Raw genomic sequence first — 22,189 nt, forward strand, 5'->3', positions numbered from 1 at the left:
AGTGAATTGATGTCCATTCTGTAGGACGGAGACCAAAACTGTACCGCAGTCAAGGATGGGTCTAACTATTGCTAGATAGAATTTGATAATTACCTCTGCACTTCTATTCATTACCATCCTAGCAATGAAGCCTAATGCTCTGTTTGCTTTATTCCTGGCGCTGATGCACTGTTTCCTGGTTTTAAGGTCCGGACTCACTAGAACTCCCAAGTCTCTCTCGCACTAAGTTTTCTCTAAAAGTGTGTTATCTAAGCTGTATCTATTTTCGGGATTGTGTAGCCCTACATTTAACACACTACATTTAGAGATGTTGAAGTTCACAAATACATGGGACACCATGAGCATAGCTCCCCTTCCTGTAAGATACTAGGTAAATATGTATATACAGGTAAACGTCGACTTACGATGGCATTAGGTTTCGATAGAGCCATCGTAAGACGATCTCATCGTAAGTCGATCCCCACTCTGTTCCGTGGTCACTGTACCTAGCCTACCTGTATATTAACCACCAGAGATACTGAATATAGCCTATTAAACATGTACAGTAGTTTATTTAATTATTTTTTATCCTTTTTACCATATTCAAACACTATATGTATTTTCAGTACGAAACTTAAATCTCGCGGGCAGCAGCCAATGCCAGCCGTACGACGTGACGTAATAATACTCGCATCATAAAATAGTCACCGCTTATATCGATCGTTCTCTCTTTCACCCGCGAATTTTGAAAACCACAGAGAATGAATAATTTGAGAGAATGTAAAAACACAGGGGCGACTACAATAAATATAATCAAGACGCCGATATGGCAGGGTCGCGAATCCACTTGCTCCTCATGACGCCTACGTGTGCGACACCGTATGGAAGGGGTTAAATTATCATGTCGTCGTCATCGTAAAGTCGAACAATCGTAAGTCGCGGCCATCGTAAGTCGACGTTTACCTGTATATATATGTATTATTAAAAGTGATGGCTAGTTGTGCATTAATTATTTTCTTAAAGTTATTTTCCATATACCTTATTATGGATTTGTGTTCCTTAGAAAGGAAATTTGTGACTTGGCTGTATGTAGTCATATTACTACAGTGGCCGCGAAAAGTTTGGGCGCAAAATTATAGGCGCCCCAACTTTCCCCTAAACTCAAAACATGCGAAAAATACAACTTTCCACCCAAACTTTTCGCTATTTTTCAATGCTAGCGTTTGTACCCGTATTTAGCTGAGACAATACACACTATTTGGCAACTCTGTTTAGGCGCACTCGATGTCACATGGAGTCAGATTCTAAACATCTCTCACGGAGAGTAGTCTTTTTTTTGCGGTGGTCTCTGTTTTTGTGCCTTGATATCTCCGTAATGGGAAGTGGTAAAGAGCTGGAAAGAGACACAGTTGTTACAATCATAACCCTCTATAAGGAGGGTTAAAAGTGTAAAGATATTGCTACTCGTGTGGGAATTGGAGTGCGTCAAGTGCAAAAGTGGACCAAGAAATTTCGAGACGAAGGAAGTGACATCATTCGTACTCCAAAGCATCGCTCTGGTCGGCCAAGGAAGATATCAAATCGTACTTCTACGGTTCTAACTGCCTCCTAATAACCATAGGAGGCAGTTAGAACCGTAGAAGTACGATTTGATATCTTCCTTGGCCGACCAGAGCGATGCTTTGGAGTACGAATGATGTCACTTCCTTCGTCTCGAAATTTCTTGGTCCACTTTTGCACTTGACGCACTCCAATTCCCACACGAGTAGCAATATCTTTACACTTATAACCCTCCTTATAGAGGGTTATGATTGTAACAACTGTGTCTCTTTCCAGCTCTTTACCACTTCTCATTATGGAGATATCAAGGCACAAAAACAGAGACCACTGCAAAAAAAAGACTACTCTCCGTGAGAGATGTTTAGAATCTGACTCCATGTGACATCGAGTGTGCCTAAACAGAGTTGCCAAATAGTGTGTATTGTCTCAGCTAAATACAGGTACAAACGCTAGCATTGAAAAATAGCGAAAAGTTTGGGTGGAAAGTTGTATTTTTCGCATGTTTTGAGTTTAGGGGAAAGTTGGGGCGCCTATAATTTTGCGCCCAAACTTTTCGCGGCTACTGTAGATCACAATTTCGGGTTCAAGACCCTTCTTCAGTAGCTATAGGGATGTTCTTTCTTATCAGGATAAGAATTAATCCGATGAGTCTAGTTAAAGTTCTAAGTTTTATACTAGTTTCTTTACTTGCTCATCACTTTGGGGGAGGTCACCTGGTATTTCAGGCAGTGACGAAATGTCACGTGCTCTGGAGAGCCTCTGGGTTCATGTTGTGGTGGAATGTGGCATGCTTATGGTTACAGCATTTTGTCTCATAATTGCACAAGTGGCGTTTTGTCTCATATTGGCGTTTGTGGTGTTATGTCTCATGTTTGTATTTGTAACGGTTTGTCTCATGCTTGGAAGGGCTCTAAGGTGTTCTGCTTGTACATTTAGGTTTGGGCTTAACTCTTTAATATACAATGCTTCTAAAATTGGGAGGCGTCTATCGTCAGTACATAAATCTAAGATCTCAGTGTTTTTCTCTAGTGTCTCCCTTGCTAGTGTTATGCCATGGGCTTCTCTTAAGTGTTCTTTAGGGGCTCTAGATGTCAGGTGGTATGAGAGGTGAGGGGATAACATCATTGTCGTCATGCCGATATAGGTGGATGGGAGGGCTTCACAGTTCCCTCGTGTACAAGTGAACCTCTCGTGTACAAGTGAACCTATAGATAACATGTGATTTCTGAAGTTCCTTTCTCTCTTGTTGGGGGCTGTTTCTAATAAGGAGGTGGCTAGTTTTCCTAGTTTTATAATAAATCACCAGGTTGAGTACTTTCTCTGGATTGACTGGTTTAATGTTTCTTTTTATAATTTGTTTCATAATATGTTCATCTTCTTTACAATCTGACAAAAAAATGGATTTATATGTTGATTTTCTCTTTATTTTGGTTATTGTTGTTTTTGTGCCAGCAGTCCATTATTTCCTTTGTTTGGAGATTTATCTCTTATTCACTGAAGCCGTTATTAATCAGAACTTGAGTGGAACGTTCGATTTCATCATGCACTTGTGTCCATATGCTGCAGTGAGTTAGTGCTCTTCAGATATAGGCACTGATGGTAGAATCCTTATATATTTGAGGGCACTCACTAGAACCATTAAGGCAGTGTCCAGGGTTTGTGGGTTTTGTGTTCACTGTTGTATTAAAAGAATGTTCAGTTTGTTTCACTACGAGGTTGGGGAAGGGTAAAGCTCCATCAACACTATCTTCCATAGTGAAAGTGAGTTCAGATGTCTCTTGTAATAGGTGGCGGAGTTTTTCAGCTTCATTGCTGTTCTTGGTTTTAATGAAGATATCAATGTATCTACAATAAATATCTGGCTTTTCTGTTTTACTGAATACTTCTTCTTCTACGCAGCCCATGAAGAAGTTTGCCATTAATACTCCGAGGGGGGATTCCATTACAACTCCATCAATTTGACAATATTTGTTCCCACGGGGGCAAGTGAATGGGACCTCTTTAGTACAGCATTCAAGCAGTTTCCGTAGTATAAGTTCTGGAATGTCTAGTGTTGGTGTAGTGTCATCACAGTGCACTTTGTTAATGATGTAATTAATTGTGCGATTTACAGAAATATTAGTGTATAACCCTTCCACATCAAGAGAAGCAATTCTACCTTTAGCAGAGTTTACCTTGATAATGTCTAGGAAATCAGATGTAGATTGTAGACTACAGGTGGTGGGAGTGTAGGGAGTTAGAATGGAGCACAGTTTCTTAGCAAGTTTGTACGTTGGTGCCGGGATTTGTGAGATTATGGGACGGAGTTTATTACCAGGTTTGTGTGTTTTGACTGTTCCATAGTAGTAACCCATACCATACTTGCCTGAAAGTTTGTCAAATTTTATATTGCTGGCAGCATTATTCCCTTCTATTAGTCGATTTACCTTTTTCTTGAGTAATTCTGTAGGGTCCCTGTTGATCTTTTCAAACTTTGTTGTATCATTGAGGATAGCATTTATCTTTTCTAAATACTCCGAGGTGTCCATGAGTACATAAGTTGCCGCTTTGTCTGCTTTCCTGATGGTGATACTATGGTCTGATTTTAACTCTTTTGTGGCCTCAATATGTTTCTTTTCAATCAAATTGCTGTGATATTTTCCTCTTGATTTATTAGCTTAGGCAATAACTTCTTGTTTGAAAGTGGGCTCAACAATGACTTCATGGGAGATTAGGTTTAGCCAACTTGCACTAATTACATAAAGAGTTGATAAACTGGAAGAACTAAAGGAGAATGAAAACCTAACTAAAGAAATAGAAGAATTAAAAAGACAATCAAAAGAAGTAAAGGATGAGAATGTGGAACTAAAAAGGAATAATAAAGAGAATAAAGAGGCCATAGCAAAAGAGTTAAGTGGTTGGAAAAAAGTCCAGGAGGATAACAAAATTGAATTTAGAGATATAATGAAACAACAGATGAAGGAACACACTAAGGACACAGTTATTAAAGTGATGAGAGACAAGGAGAATATAGTAAGAGGCTTAGTAGATAAAAAGAAATGTATAATTATATTAGGAATGGAAGAGAAGCATAATCCGAATAGGATAGTAGGTAAAAAGAAATGTATAATTATATTAGGAATGGAAGAGAAGCATAATCCAAATAGGACTACAAGAGTAAGGGATGAGAAGGAAAACATAAACAAGGTATTAAAATATTTCAAGAAGGTGAACAAGAAATAGAGAAAGAAATTGAAGAAATATACAGACTCTGGAAATACAGTATAGACAAGACCAGAACAATTAAGGTTAAATTCAGGTTACAAATGACAGAGTTTGAGAAGATGTGTGAAAGAAGGAAGCTGAAGATAAATGTGAGCAAAAGTAAGGTGATGAGATGTACTAGAGGAGAGAGTGACAGCAGGCTGGAAGTGAGCATAAAGGGTGAAAGACTGGAGGAAGTGGATACCGTATATACTCGTCTATAGGTCGAAATCTTAAGGAATTTTTTTAGGCCAAAACCTAGGGGTCAACCTATACACAAGTAATAATCTTGTTAGGTTGAAATCCAGACATGACAAGAAAGGCTAGGAAGAACTCTTACCTTTTCTTTAGGTTCAGAAATCAAAATATTTACCTACTAGTAACTACCAGTAAACAATGGGGACATAAAATACACGGTACGTACCAAAACATGTGAAGTTCCTTCTAGATACGGTAACCCCATACGGAATACGATAAACACCGGCTTTGGTGCCCGGTGTTTGGTTGTTGTGTATTTTTGTCTTCGTGATGTCTTTTATCGTCCTGCTTGTCTGGCACACTACTTCCAAATTGGTGGTTCTTAAAATATGTGTCAGGTTGGTGGCAACGTCGCTGGTTGGCAACACGAGACGTCTTGTTGTGCTGTCCTGCTGCACAACAAGACGTCTCGTGTTGCCAACCAGCGACGTTGCCACCAACCTGACACATATTTTAAGAACCACCAATTTGGAAGTAGTGTGCCAGACAAGCAGGATGATAAAAGACATCACAAAGATGAAAATACACAACAACCAAACACTGGGCACCAAAGCTGGTGTTTATCATATTCCATGTTCAGGATGTGATAAAGTTTACATCGGAGAAACGTCACGCGACCTGAATACGTGAATACGTGAACACAATTACGACATCAGGCATAATGTCACCACCAATGCATGTGTGACACATAGAAACAAGGAAAACCAGCTTATGGACTGGAAGAATGCAGAGCTGCTGATACGAGAACCAGACAAAATCCACAGGAAGTGTTTAGAAGCAGTGATCATTCAAGGAACAAACACTATTGAACAAAATAGGGACAAGTTCAACATCTCGCCCCACATAACTCCCCTAAAACCCATGGCCAGCAATTTTTTTTTTAAATATTTAAACCACCCTTTGTGAACATTTTGCCCACAGACGTTTGGGCCAGTATTCTCATCCTTTCCCAGTGTTCAATCCCCCTCCTCCTCCTCTCCCTTCCCCCCTACTTCTTTTCTCTCCCCATTCCCTCCTTTCCTCTTATCTAATCTCAAGCATATGTATCTCAACTTGTACTTGAAAAGGCTGTAATAAGTGAAACGTCGTACAAATAAAGGCTCTGTCCTCATATGGTGTTTAACTCGTCAGTCTTGTCGGCAACTGCTACTTTCATGAAAAAAAACTTGGTAATCAGTTCAAGTTTTTCACTCTGCTGAAATGGCAACTTCAGTGAAACTCATTAGATATTAAAATCAGTGAACTTGAAAAAAACATAAACCAAAATACATCAGAATTAATGAAGTGAAAAAACCATAATAATCAATTGCTATTCCAGGCAAGCCATGCCACTTCAGAGCATTAAGACAGTGGAATGCTCACAGCACCAAAACAAAAACAAGCCACTCGACCTATACATGAGGTATATGGAAAATTCCAGATTTTTTGGCCAAAAATGGGGGGTTGACCTTTACACGAGATCGACCTATAGACTTATCATTTCTTCTCAATTTGAGAATTTATCTCTAATTACTACTCTCATTTTCCTCTCAGTCAGGAAGTCTTTCATCCATTCCAATAATTTTCCTCTGATGCCACCTATTGACTCTATTTTCCTTATTAGTTTATTGTGTAGTACCTTATCAAATGCCTTTTGTAGGTCCAGAAAGGCACAGTCTGCCCAACCATCTCTCTCTTGTATTATGTCTATTAATCTTAAGAAGAAGCAGATCAAGTTTATTCTACATGATCTTCTTTGTTTGAATCCAAATTGATTTGGATTCAGTATAGTTTTTTCTTCCAAATGTTTAACCCATCTATTTTTGACGATCTTTTTGCAAATTTTTGCTACTGTGCAGCCCAAAGGGATTTCTCCCCGTCTTCTCCTTATATGCATAGGGGGATGGAGAGGGGGGGGTTGCCAATTTAATGAAGCGGCCTTGCTGTGGATGTGCTGTGTCCTGCAACACTGCTTCTGACCCAGGGCAGTGGACAAGGTGCAGGGATGACCCATCATCCAGGAGGTGCTAAGATAAGAGGGAGGGTGGAGGGGGTGTGGAGTGTATTTAGGGATGGAATGGGTGGGAATGATTTTATGCCTTTTCCTTTTTGGCTACCTCCCTTGTACATACATACATACATATACCAAGGCTTTTTCCCCCTTCCAAGGGAGGTAGCCAAAAAGGGGAAGGCATAAAAACACTCCCACCCATTTCACCCCTAAATACACTCCACACCCCTCCCACCCTCCTTCTCATCTGAGCACCTCCTGGATGACGGGTCATCCCTGCACCCTGCCCACTGCCCTGGGTCAGAAGCAGTGTCGCAAGACACAGTACATCCACAGCAAGGCCGCTTCATTTAATCGGCGACCCCCCCTCTCCGTCCCCCTTTGCATATAAGGCGAGGACGGGGAGAAATCCCTTCGGGCTGCGTCAAAATTTACTCACACATACTACCCCACCCCCTACCCCCCATATGTATGTATGTATGGTTGTTAGGGAGACCGGTCTGTAATTTGATGGGTCTTCCTTATTTCCTCCCTTATAAATTGGTACAATGTTTGCATTCTTCCAGTCCTGTGGCACTTTTCCTTCTTTAAGTGAGAATTTAATTATATTGTATATTTCATCTGTTAATTCTTCCAGTATCCAATTTGCAATTCCGTCTGGACCATGTGATTTTCTGACGTCAAGGGTTTTGATTTGGTCACTGATTTCCTTCTGTGTTACAATTATTTCTTTCATTGAGGGGGATCTCTATTTCCTCACAGTTAGGTGAGTTTTCCATGGTGAATACCGATTTGAAGTGGTTGTTCATAATTTCAGCCATTTCCAGTTCTTCTGTATATTCATATTTACCTTGGCGCAGCTTTTCTATTTCTAGTTTGTTCTTCAGTTTGCCATTTACATACCTGTAAAATAGTTGAGTTCTTACTTGCATTTTTCTATTTTTCTTTCAGTTTCTCTTTTTCATCTCTGCGTATTTTTACATAATCATTTCTTAGTTTGATGTACATTAACCATTTGCTTGTTTTCTTGTCTCTTTTCCATTTCTTCCAAGCTTTGTCTCTTTTATCCTTAGCCTCACTACACCTTTTGTTGTACCAGCTTTTTATGTATGTTCTTTTCATTTTTTGTTGTGGTACGTATCTATTCACTCCCTCATTATAAATTTCTTTTAGTATATTCCATTTCCCTATCCAAGAGTTGACACCTTGACATGGTGGATAGGCTTGAGAATCTTAATGACTACAAAAGCTATGTCGATAGAGAGACAACCTCTGCAGGGTCACCCATATCGAACAGGTTTTGTAAGAAAGATCAGACAAAGAGCATCACACACGCACAGTCGCAGGACCCACTGCAAACTGGCACGTCCCTGATGGTGAACAGGGAAACTCCTCATAGATATATGGGGTACCATCATAATGACAACGTGGACCATTGGGCACCTTATGGATGTAGAGCTTCACCGAATATAATGAATAAGGTGACACCAGAGAAATATCTCACCAGAGACCAGTTGGCATGGAGGTGAGATTACTGCCAACCCCCCTTCATAGCCAATATGAACAGCACAACCAAAACAAAACCGGGTGTTCCTGTTGGATCATCGTCACCTAAAGGTCCAACCACATTGCCTCGTGTGCTTACAGGTAGTGTGCCACCGAATGTGAGCAAGCACTGTCCAAGCAGTACTTCTTTGTACATTATTTTGTACTCACTTTTGAGCTCTATTAATTCATCCAAAATGTTATCAATATCTCTATTTCTCATTATATTTCTATACCTGGGTTCTCTATCCATTTCTAATCCTCTATGCATATGTGTATGTGGACTACTGCTGCAATTATAGTCCCTTTTCTCCACATGATATTGTGAGATTGATATATTTGTGGAGATTTAGATTGGATAATGACAGCTCACATGTCTAAATATCAATACTAAGCATTCTTAATTTTTCTCCCAAGAGCTTAAAAATATCTGAAATTTCCACTATATATATAGTACAGTAGAACCTCTACTTACGATTGCCTAAACATACGAATTTTACAACATACGATGTGAAATTCGATCTAATATTTGACTCTACACCCGAAGTAATTTCCAACATATGAAGTCGTCAAAGTTTCGCATATATAAGCTAAGTTAGTTTAAAGTTCACCTAGTGTAAGTTAGAGTAGCCTAAGTTAAGATACGTATCTCAGTCACCACCTCTCTACCCACACCTACCGTCTCCTGCATCGCCAAGCCTACACCTCCGTTCGCCTGTCTATAAGGTAGACAATAAAAACCCTTTTATTGATTATTTCCTTATAAAAAAAATTTTTTACATCTCTCTTATATGCAGTAATGCATTTGTTTTATTGCTATGTGTAATTATCTGCAGTACAGTATTTATTAAGGAGTTATCATACGTTTTTGGCCTGTGGGACAAATTAAACGAATTACAGTGTATTCTTATGGGAATATTTGATTTAACATACAAACATTTCAACATACGAAGTAGGTCCTGGAAAGAATTAAATTCGTATGTAGAGGTTCTACTGTACATTATAAAACACTTACTAAATTGACAACTCTGATAGAGACTGTATAGGTGTTTCACATGTCCATTTTTTTTCCTGGCACCTATATAATCTGGATTCCTGTTACTCCATGCAGTTCCCTTGATCCCAAGGTCACTGTACTAAAATTTCTGCTAAGGAAAATGTTTATGGAAGGTTTACTGTATATATCTCCTATTTCAGAGCTGACACCTTGGCATGCAGGATAGGCTTGAGTACCTTAATGATTACCAAAACTATGTCAATAGAGATAAAAATCTCTGCAGGGTCACCCATACTGAACAGGTCTTGTATGAAAGATGAGACAAAGATCAGCTTGCACACACAGTCACAGGGCTCTATCAAATATATTGAATAAGGTGAGACTTAAGAAATATCTCACCAGAAACTAGGAAACAAGATGAGATTACTGCCAAAACCTATTGTACCAACCAACTATGAATTGCACAACCAATCTAAAATCAGGCATTCTTGTTAGATCAGGGTTTAGGAAGAAAGTCAAGCATAAGTACACATGGGAGAGGGTAGTGGATGGAAGGGTGGCAGATAGAGTGTTAATGGACTATATAGTGGTGACCAGGAGTATGGTAGGAAGAGTTAAGGATGTATATGTTCTAAGGGGAAAGAGTGGGGGAATATCAGATCATTTTCTGGTGGAAGGTAAGTTGAGAGTGGAGAATAGGTGGAGAAAGAGGAAAAGGGCAGGTAGGGAAGTACTTAGAGTGAACTGCTTAAATGAGAAAAAAAAGGAGAATGAGTATAAGAAGAAGCTGAAAGAGGAGTGGGAGGGCGTAAAGGATAGAGTAGAACTAGGAATGGAGGGATGGGGATGGTTCAAGGAGGGAGTCATAAAGTGTGCAAAGATGGTGTGTGGAACAAGGAGGGTGGGAGGAAATAGAAGGAAGGGTAGTGAGTGGTGGGATGAGGAAACAAAGAAATGTGTAGAAGAAAAGAAGCATGCATTCATAGAATGGCTACAAATTAGGATGAGGGAATCATATGAGAGGTACAAAGTAAAGAGAAGGGAAGTTAAGCATAAGATAAAGCAAAGAGGAGAGCAGATGTGAAATGGGGTAAGAGTATGACAGAAAATTTTGAAAGTAATAAAAAGATGTTTTGGAAGGAAATTAAAAGAGAAAGAGGAGGCAAATCAAGTAGAGAAGAAAAGGTAAAAGGTGTAGATGGAGAGATGATAATGGAAGAGAAGGCAGAGAGAGGAAGGTGGACAGAGTATTTTAGGGAGTTGCTAAATGTGAAGGAGGATAGGGAGGGATAGGTAGTTGCAGTGGGAAGTGCTAAGAAAATGAGAGTGATGAGTGAGGAAAATGGAGGAGAAATAGGGAAGGATGAAGTGAAAGCAGCAGTTAACCACTTCACTACGGGACTTAAATCTCGCGGTCAGCAGCCAATGCCAGCCGTATGACGTGTCGTAATAATACTCGCATCATAAAATATAGTCACCGCTTATATCGATCGTTCTCTCTTTCACCCGCGAATTTTGAAAACCACAGAGAATGGGATTCAGGACAAATTTGGGAGAATGTAAAAACACAGGGGCGACTACAATAAATATAATCAAGACGCCGATATGGCAGCGTCGCGAATCCACTTGCTCCTCATGACGCCTACGTAGGTGGCACCGTATGGAAGGGGTTAAGATGATGAGAGTAGGTAAGGGACCTGGTCTGGATGGATGCCATGCAGAATGTATGAAGAAAGGAGGTACAGTTATGGTGGACTGGCTGGTGAGATTATTTAATGTTTGTTTAAGAGAGGGTAGAGTGCCGGAGGACTGGAGGAGTGCCTGTATAGTTCTGCTTTACAAAGGAAAGGAGGACAAGTGTGAGTGTAGTAGCTTCAGAGGGATCAGCTTGTTGAGTGTAGTTGGGAAGGCTTATGGGAGGGTCTTGATTGAGAGGATTAGGAGAGGAACAGAGGGAGTAATTGGTGAGGAACAGTGTGGGTTTCGGACAAGTAGGGGATGTGTAGATCAGATTTTTATGGTAAGACAGATATGTGAGAGAGCTATAGGCTGTTTTTTGGGCTTTTGTGGATCTGGAAAAGGCTTATGACAGGGTAGAGAGGAAGGCACTATGGGAGGTACTGCAGATATATGGGATAGGAGGAAAGATGTTAAGAGCAGTCAAGAGTTTTTACGAGAGTAGTAGAGCTTATGTTAGGATTAGAAATGGAGAGAGTGAATGGTTTGAGGTAATGGTGGGACTTCATCAGGGGTGTGTTATGTCGCCCTGGCTATTCAATCTTTACATGGATGGGGTGGTGTGAGAGGTGAATGCAAAGGTAGTGGGTCAGGGGTTGGAGATGATTAAAGAAAATGGAGAAAAGTGGGAGGTGAGCCAGCTGTTGTTTGCTGATGACACTGCGCTTGTAGCAGGATCAGAGGAGGGATTGAGGAAGTTAGTGGCAGAGTTTGAGGTGTGTGAAAGAAGGAAGCTGAAGATAAATGTGGGTAAAAGTAAGGTGATGAGATGTACAAGGGAAGAGAGTGACAGCAAACTGGAAGTGAGCATTAAGGGTGAAAGACTGGAAGAAGTGGATAGTTTTAGGTACTTGGGTGCAAATGTGGCAGGAAAGGGAGGAGTGGGAGTGGAGGTAGAATGAAGATTGAGAGAAAAGAGTAAATGCCTTGGTGGATTGAAAAGTAAGTGTAATGAGAAATAGACATTTGGGAATGGATGCTAAGAGGAGGTTATATGAAGGAGTGATTGTGCCAACAGCATTGTACAAGGCAGAAAAATGGAACATGAGAGAGGAAGAGAGGAGTTTGAGTGTGTTTGAGATGAAATGTCTGAGAAGTATGATAGGGGTTACTAGGCTGGATAGAGTGAGAAATGAGGAGGTGAGGAGAAGAACAGGGGTGGAAAGGGAACTGGGAGATAGGGTTGATGAAAGAGTATTAGGATGGTTTGGACACACAGAAAGAATGAGTGAAGAAAAATTAGTAAAAGAAGTGTGGAAGGCAGAGGTGGAAGGAGTGAATATGAGATGGATGGATGGGGTGAAAGGGGCATTATAAAAGAGAGGAATGTCTGTGGAGGAAGGATGGGAGAGGACAGAAGATAGGGGTGAATGGAGAGGGGTTGTGTATAGATGATGCTGTGATGCATGAGGGGGAGTGGGTGGGGGATGGGGGGTGAGGAAGTATGTATGAGAAAAAAAATTGACGCAGCCCGATGGGATTTCTCCCTGTCTTCTCCTTTTCTGCATGGGGGGGACGGAGAGGGGGGGGTTACTGAATTTATGAAGCGGCCTTGCTGTGGATGTGCTGTGTCTTGAGACACTGCTTCTGACTCAGGGTGGTGGACAGGATGCAGGGATGACCCATCATCCAGGAGGTGCCAAGATAAGAGGGAGGGTGGAAGGGAGTGGAATATACAGGAAATGGAATAAGTGGGAGTGGTTTCTATGCCTTTTTCTTTTTTGGCTACCCCCCGTGGGGCATTGTGGGACTGAGTAAAGTCTGAGGGGAGGAAGAAAAGTTGATGCAGCTGCAACACAGTTACCACCTGTTCTACACTGGAGGCAAGGAGAAGAAATGGAACTCCACTGTAAGTCGAGAACCCATGCCACCTCCCTTTCTACCATTGTTCTCCTCATTTCTCATTCATCCTTGTAACCCCCACCGTACTTCTCAAAAACTTCATCTCGCATTTAAACTACTCTTTTTTGCCTCTCTTAAAATCTAAATCTCTGCCCCCATAGAGTCTCATAGGTACAATCATCCCTTCATATAATCTTATCTTAGTATCCTTTCCCAGATACCTATTTTTTATGACACTTCAACCCACCAAGACATTTTCTTGCTTCCTTTAACTCACCAGTTTATCTCCACCCCACCCTATTTCCATCTACATGTGACCATAAGTATTTAAAACTATCTACTTCCTCTAGCTTCTCTCCTCTGAGACTTGCTTCCAACTTGGTGCCACCCTCTTCCCTTACATTTCATTACCTGTCAGAGCAAAAGCTAGTATATTGACCTTCATGGGTATAAAAGACAACTATAAACTTTCTACACATACATACATATACCAAGGCTTTTTCCCCCTTACAAGGGAGGTAGCCAAAAAGGAAAAGGCATAAAATCATTTCCACCCATTCCATCCCTGAATACACTCCACACCCCTCCACCCTCCCTCTTATCTTAGCACCTCCTGGATGACGGGTCATCCCTGCACCTTGTCCACTACCCTGGGTCAGAAGCAGTGTCGCAAGACACAGCACATCCACAGCAAGGCCGCTTCATTAAATCGGCGACCCCCCCTCTCCATCCCCCCATTGCATAAAAGGAGAAGACGGGGAGAAATCCCTTCGGGCTGCGTCAAATTTTGCTCACACATACTACCTCACCCACCGTCCCCCTGCCCATTCCACCTCATGCAATCACAACATCATCCATATACAACCATTCTCCATTCATCCCTGTCTTCTGTCCTCTCCCGTCCTTCCTCAACAGACATTCTCCTCTTCCCCAAAGCCCCCTTCACCCCATCCATCCACCTCATCCTAGGATGTCCCCTTATGTTCACTCCCTCCACATCTGCCTTCCATACTTCTTTTACTAGTCTTTCTTCACTCATTTTTTCCATGTGTCCAAACCATCCTAATATTCTTTCATCAACCCTATCTCCCAGCTCCCTTTCCACCCCTGTTCTCCTCCTCACCTCCTCATTTCTCACTCTATCTAGCCTAGTAACCCCCATCATACTTCTCAGACACCCCATCTCAAACACATTCAAACTCCTTCTCTCTTCTCTTATGTTCCATGTTTCTGCCCCATACAGTACTGTTGGCACAATCACTCCTTCATACAGTCTCCTCTTAGCATCCATTCCCAAATGTCTATTCCTCATTACACTCTTTAATCCACCAAGGCATTTACTCGCTTCTCTCTATCTACATTCTACCTCCACCTTTTCCTGCCACATTTGCACCCAAGTATCTAAAACTATCCACTTCCTCCAGTCGCTCTCCCTTAATGCTCACTTCCAGTCTACTGCCACTTTCACCCCTTGTACATCTCATCACCTTATTTTTACCCACATTTATCTTTAGCTTTCTTCTATCACATACTCTCCCAAACTCTGCCACCAACTTCCTCAAACCCTCCTCCGATCCTGCCACAAGCGCAGTGTCGTAAGCAAACAACAGCTGGCTCACCTCCCACTTTTCTCCATTTTCTTTAACCATCTCCAATCCCTTGCCCACTACCCTTGCATTTACCTCTCGCACCACCCCATCCATGTATAAGTTGAACAGCCAGGGCGACATAACACATCCTTGACGAAGTCCCACCTTTACCTCAAACCACTCACTCTCTCCATTTCTAATCCTGACACAAGCTCTACTACTCTCATAAAAGGTCCTGGAGCTGCAGCGTCTACGTCGTGGGACCACCCCCCAACCCCAAGAGTTGGGGGCCAAACGGCAGCAACTACCCCTGGCCACCGGCTCTACGCAGGTGGCACCGATCCCCAAGAGGAGCTACGCCACCTTGGGGAGTACCACAATCCTTTTTCCCAACATGCAATATTACGTTTTTTCTGCACCAAGGGGTGATTTTCCGGCGATCACCAGCCATACCTTGACACACTCAACACATGGTTCATCACAGACTCAAAATAGCTCCAACCAAATCTACAGCAACACTTCTCACCAACTGGACAAAAGAACACAAATACATACCTCATCTCTACATCAACAACACTCTAATACCACACACAAACACACCGAAAATTCTTGGTGTAACATACGATACATCCATGTCTTTCAAACAACACAAACATAAAAAACAAATGCACACCTAGACTTAATGCACTTAAGTCAATCACTGGAACAACATTTGGACAAAACAAAGAAACTAATATAACAATATACAAACAATGCATACGCTCAGTGTTGAATTATGCGAGTCCTGCATGGGCTCCTAATCTCAGTGAGACACACCACAACACCCTTCAAATCATACAAAACAAAGCCCTAAAAACAATTACAGGCTGCACAAATACAACACCTACAGACCATTTACACCATGAAACAAAAGTCCTCAAAGTCAAGGACCACCTTGACATGAGAGGCACACAAACACTTGCCGCAGCCACCACAAACACATTACACCCACTACACTACATAGCAGAACACCCACACACACCAAGAAACATTAAAACAACACCCAAAGACCTTTATCACGCACAGATACTCTCTTCTCTTCCTCCACAACCACCAAATACCAGCCTCCGGAAACATATTCATAATCATATCACTCACCGCTCCATTAACACACTGAAAGACAACTCACTGCTGCATGCCAGACCCCCTGATATCCACCCTTCTGAATCCTCTCTCCCACGAAAGGACAGAGTCCATTTGGCCAGACTGCGGTGCGGTCACCACCCAGCACTTCTAAGCTACCAGAAGAGGCTGGATTACCGCGTTGTGAACAGCTGCCCAGGATGTAACACTTCACCCCATACCATACAACACATAATGGAAGACTGCATTATACACAATCATGCATGCAAACAACATAACATACGCTCTATAAAGGATTTGTGGGAAAACCCAGTTTCGGCTATGGCATTCCTTGGGGAGACGGGACTGCTCGGACAGACAGTCTAGGGAACGACAACAACAACAACAACTCTCATAAAAACTCTTGACAGCTCCCAGAAGCTTTCCTCCTATCCCATATATCTGCATAACCTCCCACAGTGCCTTTCTGTCTACCCTACAATAAGCATTTCCAGATCCATAAAAGCCCAAAAAACATCCTTCCCCTTTCTTATAGCTTTCTCACATATCTGTCTTACCACAAAGATCTGATCTACACAACCTCTACCTGTCCTAAATCCACACTGTTCCTCACCAATCACTCCTTCTGTTCCTCTCCTAATCCTCTCAATCAAGATCCTCCCATAAGCCTTCCCAACTACACTTAACCCCTTCCATACGGTGCCGCACACGTAGGCGTCATGAGGAGCAAGTGGATTCGCGACGCTGCCATATCGGCATCTTGATTATATTGTAGTCGCCCCTGTGTTTTTACATTCTCCCTAATCTGCTCTTAATCCCATTCTCTGTGGTTTTCAAAATTCATGGGTGAAAGAGAGAACGATCGATATAAGTGGTGACTATATTTTATGATGCGAGTATTATTACGACACGTCATACGGCTGGCATTGGCTGCTGCCCACGAGATTTAAGTCCCGTAGTGAAGTGGTTAACAAGCTAATCCCTCTGAAACTACTACATTCACACTTGTCCCCTTTTCCCTTGTAAAGAGGAACTATACAGGCACTCCTCCAGTCCTCCGGCAGTCTACCCTCTCTCCAGCAAACATTAAACAACCTCACCAGCCAGTCCACCATCACTGTACCTCCGTTTTTCAGACATTCTGCATGGCATCCATCCAGACCAGGTGCCTGACCTGCTTTCATCATCTTAACAACTGCCTTCACCTCATCCTTCCTTATTTCTCCTCCATTCTCCTCACTCACCACTCTTATTTTCTTCGCATTTCCCACTGCAGCTATCTTTCCCTCCCTGTCCTCCTTCACATTTAGCAACTCCCTAAAATATTCTGCCCATCTTCCCCTTACTGCCTTATCTTCCATTATCATCTCTCCATCTGCACCTTTTACCTTTTCTTCTCTACTTGATTCGCCTCCTCTTCCTCTCTTAATTTCTTTCCAAAACATCTTTTTATTACTTTCAAAATTTTCTGTCACACTGTTACCCCATTTCTACACAACTATGAATTTTAGTAACCTGTCTTTTAAGAAAGTCTTACACTGAATATTAACCTCTTCACTCCGGGGCACATCGCACGTCTGGCAGCATTAGCTGCCTGACGTGCGATGTTGTGTCATAATAATCACATTATAAAAAATAAAGTCAGTGTAAGGTTACGTAAGTACGACTACAATAAATATAATCAAGACGACGACGTCGGCATCATCACATACCCACTTGCTCCTCATGACGCCTACATAGGTGTCACCGTATGGAAGTGGTTAATGAAAGTTTATCTGGATATAAACCTAGTTAGAATAAATGACCCTGAGCCACATATATATTACATACATATACCAGTTCTTTTCCTTTTTACAAGTGGGTGGCAGAGTCAAAGCAGAGAGCTACCTGCATCTATCCAGAGCCCATTTATTGTTCTTCCCATCTTACCACCTTGTGGATCAAAGGCAATGTATTAAATCACAGTGTTTGAAGAGCAACTGGTTTATCCCCAGTGCTTCATTTTGTTGACAGCACATGCCTTCATTTGAAACTTATAAAGCATAGAAGAACATCCAAATGGACCATATCATTCAAAAACAATAAACACTTCTGCCAAACTGTTCAATGAAACAATTTGACTGATTTTTTTTCACCTGTTCCTCTGTGCGATGGGGCTCAGTGCGAGGTGAGGTGAATAACTGACATCGTGTTAGTATAGCCAGAAAGAATTCATTATGGAGGTGGACTGATTCACTTGGAAGTAAATCTCGAGCAGCTTTGTCAAACTCCTCCTTGGTTGTCTGTAAGTTTAACAAGACATGAATTTAATACTCACAAGAACAAACCAATGATCTATAATTTTTTATTCAACTCCCCAGCATAATTCTTATTACAGTTAGTTCTTCCTGAATGCAGTCATTTCAATACATTCATAGTGTACAGGACATCAAACCACATAAGTTTGAACTACCCTTATGAGGAGTAGGGAGGGTGATTAATCAAATGGAGGTACTGTACAGGTACAAATTTACACAAGTCCAAATCTAATGCACAACAGTTTGCTCAAAACAAGCACTTTCAGGAATAACTACCTGTATAAGAAAACTACAAACTGAGTGAACATATTACATTCTACATTTAATATACTCTTTCATTATATATCAACACCTATCATGTAACATGTTCCATCAATGTAATGTATGCACAATGTGATATATACAAAGGATTACAAAGGCAAAGCATGCCGACAGGAGACCTTTTGATCCATATCTAGGTCGGATGAAAAAAAAAAAAAAAAAAAAAAAAAAAAAAAAAAATAATAATAAATTAAAACTATAACAATGTAAATAACAATTAAAATACATAAATAAATGCATTGGTATAGTTGAATAACAAACAAACAGGTAAATAGTAAATGATAATAAATTGACATATAACTAATAATAAATGAAAATCAGACAGACAAATTATAACAAAACAAAAACAAATAATATAACATAAATTATAATAATTAAAGCATCTTACTTAGGTATTTATCTAAATGATTCTTAAAGCTTCGAACTGAACTACATTGCACTACCTGTGCAGGAAGTTTATTCCATTCATTAACTACACGGTTGGCAAAGTTATTTCTACCTACTTCCAAATTGAATCTATTTCCGGACAGTTTGAGACCATTGTTTCTTGTCTGATTCTCATTCAATGTGAAAATTTGGTCACTTTTGATGTTGTCAATTCCCTTTAAAATCTTAAAGACCTGTATCAAGTCACCTCTGAGTCTACGCAGCTAAAAGAACTCTATCACATTAAAAAGTGCACATATAGGTGCCTTAGCCCTACCCTTAGATTGCCTCTCAGTACACTAACCAGTCAGTACTGCAACTATCCTAAGACCTAACTTAAATTTACATTGAAATCAGTCAATTATTTTTTACACCAATTTACTGAAATAGAAAAATTAATAAAGTATTTTTACTTTTAAAGGAGTTATTTTGTTTAATCATGTTATCTATAATCATGATAATCTGAATAAACAGCCTTATTTCAACAGCTCATGTCTATTATCATCATGAAACCCAGAAGAAAATTTAAGTCTTGTCTCTAGACCTCTACTAGTCTTGAGACTTCTCATGGTCATGGTCCATGACATAGAATACTGACCATACTATTAATAGTTATTTCATATACTTGCTATCATAGCCATAGCCAGTAATGTAATAGGCATAGCATTGCCTATCCAACATCTTAAAATTCACACCATAACAATGTAAGTATTATTTGTGAACAATACCCTCTATGACCACTACTAGTAGTATCTCTGACATGTCATGTCTAAACAAACATGACTAAGTATCAGAGAATATGCCAACATGTTCTGCATTAAGGCACAGCTGTCGCATTACCAATGATCTTAAAAGTTGCTCATTTCCAGGAGAAAATAGGCTAAAAAACACAAATATCACATCAAAATATTCATATATAGGTGTGTTATATTTAGATTTCCATTTGGAAAACTAATTTGCCATGGCTAATGGCCAAATTTGCATTTAACTTCATGAATTTTTGTTTCTGTTTTTGAAGAACTAGGCATTCACTTGCAGAACAGCAAGACAATTTGAAAATCCTGTGCATGTGCTGAATGCTACAAGCATTCAAACTGAGGCATACCCATTTGAACGGACAGCAAAAGATGGCAGTGTAAACATTACATCTGCAATGGTGGCGTTGCCCATGGATTCGCACATAACTAATTTAAGGTATTTTTTCAGAAATGCATACCTATGCAATATAGTATTAGAAAGTTAAATAATAATTTTGTAAATCATGATACATTAATGTAATATGTTTTAAAAAGTTAAATAATAATTTTGTAAATTATTATACATTAATGTAATATGTTTATCTTGGCGGAAATCACTAACAGAAAAAGTTGCTAAGAGCAATACACAAATGAAAGAAGCTGCAGTGACTCTTTGAGATGCCATCTTGTTTTAATAGATCCAGAAGTCAAAGACGATGACCCTGATTACCTCTAGAATTAAAGGTACCACATTACTAAATGAAGGTTATGTAGGTTAGGTCAGTATAGACAAATTTATCATACTTTAATTTCTTCGACCTCCACATCTCTCAAAACAAGCATGGCATCTCAAGCAACCAATGCATCTCCGTTCATTTGTGTATCACTCTTAGCAACACTTTTTGTTACTGATTTCTATCAAGAAAAGCATATATTACGTTGATGTACAACCACTCCTCGTTTAACGACGACAATTGGGACCAGTGCGCCGTCGTTAACCGAATTGGTCGTTAAGCGAAAGTGTATACATATACGTACATGTACTGTATGTACAATGTCCAGCAATACATGTATCTTTATTTTCGTGTATTTCCCTCTTTTATACAGTACATCAAAGCTTTATTTACTGTTTATTTACTGTGGTTATGTTCCTGAAATTACCGTATATGACCAAATCCGCGTATGCTGAGATTCCATATTGAATACCGGGGTATTTTCTTAGTTTCGACCATGGGCGCAATATAGCAATAGAAAATTAATTATTAATTTTGTAAATTAAAATGTATCAACGTAATATGCAATTTTGTGGGCGGAAATGAAAGTAAAAAATACCATGCTACAAGAAAATATGCTAATGAACAAAGTCGGTAGTATAGGATCGGGACGCCATCTTGTCTGCCAACGTCTCTTACGACGACGACAACGAGGACGAGCCGGATGACATTTAATTTGCAGGTAATGATTTATCAAACACAGGTCAGGTTAGTTTAGTTCAGGTTAGGCAAATTTATCATCCTTTCATTTCTTCGACATCGGCATCTATCATAACAAACATGGTGTACCATTCGTCCGACATGACTTCATAACTTACGAAATTTGTTTTAGCACCTTTTTTTTTTATTTCCGCTCACAAAATTGCATATTACGTTGATACATTATAATTTACAAAATTAATAATTAATTTTCTATTGCTATATTGCGCCCTTGGTCGAAACTAAAAATTTACCACTACCGGTATATATTGTACCCCAGGTAGTTTTTCCAGCTTGCAGGATGGTAATGTAGACCTAAGCTTCAGAACACTTTACCTCACAGCTAATATCCACCGTACAAGTTCATTTATAACATCATACAAATTTGTCTCAGCCAACTTAATTATCGTACACGATGTTGTAACTTCGGGAGATTTACGTTAAACGAATATTGGTCTGTCATAAAGCCCATCGTTACTCCGAGTTGTCGTTAACCGAGTAGGTCGTTAAACGAGGAGTACCTGTATTATAATTTCTTTCTTTTTTAGGAATGTCCCCTTTTGGGGCTACAGGTAGTAGGACTCCTAATCCCATCCCCCGTCCCTTTTTTGCTGTCTTTTACGACTCAAGTGGAAATACTTGGTGGCAGTATTCTTTTCTCCCACCACAGGGTAGGTAGGCGAAAAAAGGAATGAATATTCAGAGAAATGGTACAGGACAGTAACAAGGGGTTGGGGGACAGCACAACGGAGGGACAGTCGTAGTATAAAAGTGTCATAATTTTTCTATGTACAGAGTTTTCCTCTATCACAGACAAAATGATGTGTGGCTCTGGTCCGTAGGGGCGCCCCATATAGACCCTAAAGTATCAACTGCATGCTATTTTGCCACAATAACATGCAGCCAATACCCCAGACGGGGTGAAAGGGGCTTTACAAAAGAGAGGAATGTCTGTACAGGAAGGACGGGAGAGGACAGAAGATAGGGGTGAATGGAGAAGGGTTGTGTATAGATGATGCTGTGATGCATGAGTGGGTGGGGGATAGGGGGTGAGGAAGTATGTATGGGAAAAAA

At 40.4% G+C, this 22,189-nt stretch overlaps 1 protein-coding gene across 2 annotated transcripts in view; it reads right to left on the reverse strand.

The window, feature by feature from the left end:
• Positions 1–22,189, reverse strand: part of LOC143039925 (transcriptional adapter 1-like) — a 231,572-nt gene that overhangs the window by 176,464 nt on the left and 32,919 nt on the right. The window contains exon 2 of one of the 2 annotated variants that reach the window (XM_076210316.1): positions 17,998–18,144. The exons of the other annotated variant lie outside the window; for it this stretch is intronic. Within the exon in view, the coding sequence (XP_076066431.1) occupies positions 17,998–18,144 (147 nt within the window). The remainder of the gene's footprint in view (positions 1–17,997; positions 18,145–22,189) is intronic. 2 annotated transcript variants of the gene reach the window in all.

The sequence above is a fragment of the Oratosquilla oratoria genome, chromosome 27, assembly GCF_046742065.1.
Source record: "Oratosquilla oratoria isolate Oo_2021 chromosome 27, ASM4674206v1, whole genome shotgun sequence".
Taxonomy (NCBI): domain Eukaryota; kingdom Metazoa; phylum Arthropoda; class Malacostraca; order Stomatopoda; family Squillidae; genus Oratosquilla; species Oratosquilla oratoria.